The sequence below is a fragment of the Tricharina praecox genome (assembly GCF_024521635.1).
Source record: "Tricharina praecox strain CBS 144465 chromosome Unknown BZA05scaffold_2, whole genome shotgun sequence".
NCBI lineage: Eukaryota > Fungi > Ascomycota > Pezizomycetes > Pezizales > Pyronemataceae > Tricharina > Tricharina praecox.
This window is the reverse complement of record NW_026250404.1, coordinates 1,986,698-1,993,097: the sequence shown is the minus strand read 5'-3', so window position 1 is coordinate 1,993,097 and position 6,400 is coordinate 1,986,698. Positions and strand designations below refer to the sequence as shown.

The window sequence follows — 6,400 nt, the reverse complement described above, 5'->3', positions numbered from 1 at the left end:
AAACCCTTCGAATGGCCATTGACCTCTGTCTCCATACCATACACTCCCAGAATCCCATACACCCGTTCAACCAGCTCTAACTTGCTCCCCAAACACACTTTGAGACCCATTGAACTCGATATCACACAGTACAACACAACAACACGTACACCTCAACACCCCTCGCATTGCCATCATGAAGTTTGGAAAGAAGTACGTCATTGCACCCTGCCCAGATGCTCTTCGGTTCTAACTGGCCTTTAGCTTGTCTCGGAACCAGGTACCGGAATGGTCCGCCAGTTACATCAACTACAAAGATTTGAAGAAGCACATAAAAACAGCAGCCGACGAGAAACGGGCTGGAAAGACTCTCGACCTTGCGCGTACGTGGAAGGGCGACCCCTTACGAATATAGGGGATTCATCGTGCTGACATCCAATGCAAAGTATTTCTCTTCGCACTTGACCGCAATATCGAGACCGTCGACACCTTCTTCAATAAGCGCCTGGCGGATGCACAACGCCGGTTGAAGTCGCTGAGATCCCGATATGAAGACCATTTTGATCTTTCCCCTGCGTCGGAAAACATCAGCACCAATGGTAGTGTACACAGCGAGGATTTCGGCAGTGACTCCGCCACCAGAACTCTGGATTGTTATGGACTTGATCGCGACGAGATGGAGGAGATCTTGGGAGCTCTCTTGGAGCTCCGGAGTATGTTGAGGAAGATCCAGTGGTACGGCGAGGTTAATCGGAGAGGATTTATCAAGATCTTGAAGAAGTAAGCGCCCGAAACACCCACGGCATATTCTGGGATTGCGCTAAAAACAGTTGGATCGTACAAGGCTTGACAAGAAAACGAACTCGGCTGTACAACGGACATATCTTGAGTCCAAGGTCCTGCCGAAGCCGTTTGCTTCGGCAATTGAGGCTTTGACGATGATGCAAACGGTCAACCTTTGGCTCTCAAAGGTTGGTGGCACGGAAGGACTGGATCCTGAGAACAGCCGCGCAGCCGATCTCTCCAGCCGTCCTCTTCTCAAGCGCGTGTCTTCCGGTGCTGCCGCCGGTTTGTCTACGGACACTGTGGAGGCCATTGACCAGAGCATTCGTGACGACACCGTATCTGCCCTCGCCGATATCTTACAGGGCTCGCAAGGCGAGCTCATCTCCCGGAAATTGGTGCAAAACCTGCTACAGCGGTGCATCACGAACAAGTCTCTCAAGTGTATTCAGCTGCTTCTTGGTAAACTAGATACCTTGGACGAAGAGGATGATATCAACGGGCGCAACATCATCCACAGACTTGTGATCTCGATCGGCAGGACCAAGGGATTGATGATATCTCCGGAGAGCGATAGCTCGATGGAAAATGCCTCGCTTAACGTGGTGCCGCCGCAGCTCTTCATCACTCCAGCCGAGTCCCCAATCCAGGCGCCTCCACCATCTACGGGGGCAGTTGAATGCGATGGAGTACTCCGTCTCTCCCCGGACGACGAGTCGGTCAAGCTACTCGATTATATCCTGTCGAGCCTACTTCCTGTGCAACGTGGAGCTCTGGCTGCTCGGGACCAGTACGGCCGCCTGGCACTGCATTACGCCGCTCAGTATGGATTCGTGGTTCTTTGCAAGCTCATCATCAAGCACATGCGCGAGTGGGACCAGTTCGACGTGTCCGATGGCATAGATTCGGCGAGTTGGCAGGATGCAGATGGATATGCGCCATTGCATCTGGCCGTAATCGGGGAACATCCGAAGACTACCAGGACGCTTCTGCAGGCCGAGAACTGGGATGGGGGTGTGGGCACGACCGAGCAAGTTGTTTCGGCTCGGAAAACGGTCTCAAAATCTTCTGCTGTGCTGGTCATGGCTGCGAGGCGTAACTGTGTTGCAATCGTGCAGCTCTTGGTGGAGGCTGGGGTGGATATCAACTATCAAGACGAGAATGGCGAAACTGCTCTGCACCACGCCGCTAGGCTTGGACATGTCGAATGTGTCAAGGCACTTATGGCTGGTAGCAGTAGCCAGCGGCCCGACCTTGAGCTCACCGAAAAGACCTACGGATGGACGCCACTATTCGTTGCGGCCGTCGAGGGAAAGAAAGAGGTGGCGGAAGCACTGATCGATATTGGTGGATGTGAGATTGACAAGGTCGACTCTTCAGGATGGTCTGCACAGGAGCATGCCGTTCTGAGAGGACATCTTGAACTGGCAAAGGTGTTGATCGCCAAGAGCTCGAAGAGTCCCAGAACTGGCTATGTCTCTTCTCCGTCACCGTCTTCCACTCCTCCGTTGTCCTCTAGTCCGCCATTGACGTCTACTCCTTTCGAGAAGAACATCTCCACTGTTTCTCTAACAGGTTCTCTGGGACCCACGGATTCCACGCCTGCAGTATCCACTGGCCATCAGCAGACGGTGAAGAGCTTTGGCCATCGTTATCTCAAGCAGGGACAGACCATGATTCTCATCACTCTCGGCAGCATGGACGTGCGGAAGAACATTCAGGCGGTGAAGCTGGATCAGATTCCCGTTCACGAGGCGCACACGACGCAGCTAGATACCGCGCTTTCGTTGGTTGTTTCCGCACAGAATGCGACCGGTGAACCGACGATCGTCGATCTTCCGGTCCATGCCAATGTTACCACCGACGATCCGATCCTGTTCGAGACGACCGATGCTGGTAAGGTCAAAGTGATGTTTGACATCGTCCCGACGTACGCAGGCTCGAAAGACCGCATCGTCGGCCGTGCGGTTGCTCTGCTGGGCGCCGTGAGACCGGAGCTCGGTAATAAGAGGGCTTCTTTGCAGGGCGGAATTCAGGTTCCAATCCTGGCCGTTAGCACTTTGGAGGTCATTGGCTCGGTCAATTTCGAGTTCACCATCATTACTCCATTTGAACACCCCAATGTCGGAGTTACCAAAGAGCACACATACTGGAAGAGCTTGACAACACCCAGAGTTAGTACTATATATGGCGCGATCCCGCAAGATTTGCAGTGCTGATGTGTATCGTCTAGGTTATCGGGCACCGAGGTGATTGGCGTAATAGAGTCCCCGTGTTCGTGGCGTTTTTCCTAACCATCATAAAGGTCTCGGCAAAAACTTTCCTGCGAGAAAGTCATTGCAGCTTGGCGAAAACACTCTACTGGTATGAATTCACCATTCCCACAGGTCTTTAGGATGTAATGCTAATCGATATGTTCAGTCGTTTATCCATGCTGCGAAGCTAGGTAGGTTGCCCATCGTAGGTTTCTGGCTGGATGGTGGCTAACGTAGGGATCGCAACCGATTAGGTGCATCGTATATCGAAGTAAGAACCAGTTGCCTCATCTCTAATTTGATCGATGCTAACAGTCAATAGTTTGGTATTTTTGAACCGTTTCCCCAGGAGGTCTTCCTCGCTAATATTAGCCATCAGATGTTCAACTTACGAAGGACCATGTTCCGGTCATCTACCACGACTTCCTTGTTGGAGAGACTGGCATTGACGTCCCGGTTCACACCTTGACGCTGGAGCAATTCATGTCCATGAAGGATGAGCCCGCTCACCTCGACTCCAGATCTGGTTCTCCGGAACGCGTCTGGGGCAGCGACAACAAGAACGTCAACCCATCCAACGAACCAGAGGGCGTGCGCACACCGAACCTCCGACGAATCCGATCCATGTCTCTCAACGAGCCCGACGGGCGCCAGAACGATATCAACGAACGCATGAGACTCTCTAGAGCATTCAAGCTGAACGGTTTCAAGGGAAATAGTAGGGGTCACAGCATTCAGAGTCCCTTTGCTACGCTGGAACAGACCTTCAAGGCGCTGCCGCAGCACGTGGGATTCAACATAGAACTCAGTAGGTTCATCCGGAATTGGGATCTAAGGCATGGCTAATGCAGTGGCCAGAATATCCTTCGTTGCAGGAATCCGAAGAACATGGCATGGACGCTACCGTCATCGAGATGAACGCTTGGGTCGATACCGTCCTCAAGGTTGTTTACGACCACATGAAAGGACGCAATATCATATTCTCTAGTTTCAACCCTGGTGTGTGTCTGTTGCTATCTTTCAAGCAGCCGTCGATACCGATTCTCTTCCTCACCGAGGGTAGAACCCACGAGATGTCGGATATCCGTAGCACCAGTCTCCAGGAGGCGATCCGGTTCGCCAGTAGGTGGAATCTGCTCGGAATCGTTTCCGCGGCTGAACCGCTTGTTTTGTGTCCACGCCTCATCCGGTATGTTGATGCACCTCGACGCACCCTGACGTCCTCACAATCAGCTAGCTAACCCGGTGCACAGTGTGGTCAAAGAAACCGGGCTGGTCTGCGTCACCTACGGCACGCTGAACAACGAGGCGAAGAGCGTCAAGGTATGTTTCCTCACTCACTTCGAAGCATCGCTTGTTCATCATGTCTAATCACCCTCCGTTTTTAGGCGCAAGTGGAACAGGGCATCGACGCGCTCATCGTCGACCGCGTCCTGGCAGTGGACAAGGAGCTTCGCCGCTCCGATGAGACCAAGGAAGTCGCCGCGACTTCCCTTGCTAGTGATGAGGTTGCGGTTGTCGTGTAAGGATACGGGTTAGATTGGCGGTGTTTTGGCGTTTTGTTTCGTTTCATTCTTGGGGTTGGTACGTACTACGTACAGTAATGGGCTTTCCGTTCTTGCACTCTGCACATAGCTTGAGCGGAGGATGGGGGGATGAGGGGATGAGGGGATGAGGGGATGAGGGGATGAGAAGAGTGATGTGATGTCGGAGTGTTGTTTTTACCGATTGTTGCGTATTTTCCTTGCTGCAAGAGTTACTATAGACTACTGCTTGTTACTGGTAGGCTTTACTTTTGAAATACAGCTGCAGTTCGTACTTTGTACTTGTGTACTTATGTGCGGGAGAAATTCCTGGTTATTCTTGAGACAATGTGGACTTACAACCTACAGCATCCTAGGGTCGCCATTGCGTGAGCATCTTGTGAAAGGTTGTCCGAGCAAGATGTTTGTGATGTCGTCGACACAAAATGGGATACGGCAAGAGACGATATTGTACCTTTTAGATAGGTAGAGCCCTCGGTCACTCGGGATTCGGGAGCTGACAACCTTCGCAGACATCATTCGCCGAGTGCATCGCCGAGTGTCAGTGTATGATACCGGTATGACACAGTCCGGCAGGTCCACCATGATTCATCTACCCGGATTGCGGTAGACGTATCATGTGTTCGTTCAAGGCAAGGCAAGACACGACAAGACAAGAACCCCGACTGGCTACTCTCTTTTTTTCCTCGAAGGACTCTGAAGGACCGGAGAATCCGAGATCCTAACAGCTTATTCGTACGGTACTGCAAATAACTGGAGTCGAGTATTTGGTCGAGTTGTAGACCAGCGTTTTCTCTACAGATTACAATTTACTTACGGAGGAACACCCTTCAAAGTTCAATATCCTAGACCATGTAGCGGTCTTACAACCACGTGGTGTGACGTTTTTTTTCCTATTAACGTCACGTTGCAGCACGACACTGGCAACCACTCATCGCTATGCTCAACCCCCGCCGACGTGTTTTTTTCTCCAGGACGCGCATTTCACGTGTGTAGCTTTCCGGATAACATGATCTACTACTCTTACTCTAAAACTCCGCCGACTCTTCTCCCTCCCTCCCTCAATGGCATCGGTTACCCTATCACCACCGGCGAGAACTCTTCAGGGGGGAGAGGGCGGTCTGCGAAAAGCGGCTCCGCAAAGGTGCAATAATGAAGAAGGTTCGTCTAAGGTTGCGGACAAGTCGTTCCTCACATGCAAATGACCATGTATCGTGTAATACGATATGAGCCTGATATGCTTTGTACCTACCTACTCGTCACCAGCTTTTCGAAGTTCTCACTCGGTCACGGTGGACTGGGAGGTAGGTACCTGCATACCTATCCTGGATACAGATTTTTGTGAATGGATTATCCTAGATATCCGCGCCGAAAAGTGGATCACCGTATGTAGATAAAAGCCAAAAAAATTATTCTTCCGATTAAGATCCAAATAATAGCACAGAAGGCCCGGAGTATGCACCGAGTGTTGCGAAACGGGGCCGATTGATCCGCCACGGCATAGTTGTCTGAAGAGGGTACCATATGATACCTCTTACACGTCTCGAACCTCGCGGAATTACCACTCGCATTGACCCGGATGATGGATAAAACACCGGTACTTGATGCCAAGGGTCGGTTCCGCCTGGCCCATATTTATGGAGTTGCTGAAATACTTGCTTACGTGAGTAAGAACTTATCCAAATGCATAATAAACGAGGAGCGAAAAGCGCTTGGTTTTGTTGATTCGTTTACTTAATTCCGATCGAAGCGATGGGAATGTGCGTAGCTTTCGTGGGGGTCGTGGTTTGATAAGTTCCCGCGGCAAAAGTCACCCCTCCCCTCTGGATCACTCACCCA

At 51.5% G+C, this 6,400-nt stretch overlaps 1 protein-coding gene across 1 annotated transcript; it reads left to right on the top strand.

Annotated features, from left to right (window-relative positions):
* On the top strand, positions 1-4,632 carry BZA05DRAFT_113145 (Glycerophosphoryl diester phosphodiesterase family-domain-containing protein). Its single transcript, XM_051478601.1, has 13 exons — positions 1-192; positions 244-362; positions 426-759; positions 824-2,936; positions 2,996-3,011; positions 3,068-3,126; positions 3,184-3,208; positions 3,272-3,288; positions 3,340-3,343; positions 3,397-3,825; positions 3,876-4,206; positions 4,271-4,340; positions 4,406-4,632. The coding sequence occupies exons 1-13, from the start codon at positions 176-178 to the stop codon at positions 4,541-4,543; spliced, it is 3,672 nt and encodes a 1,223-aa protein (XP_051343775.1). The 5' UTR covers positions 1-175; the 3' UTR covers positions 4,544-4,632.
* Positions 4,633-6,400: the final 1,768 nt, after the last annotated feature.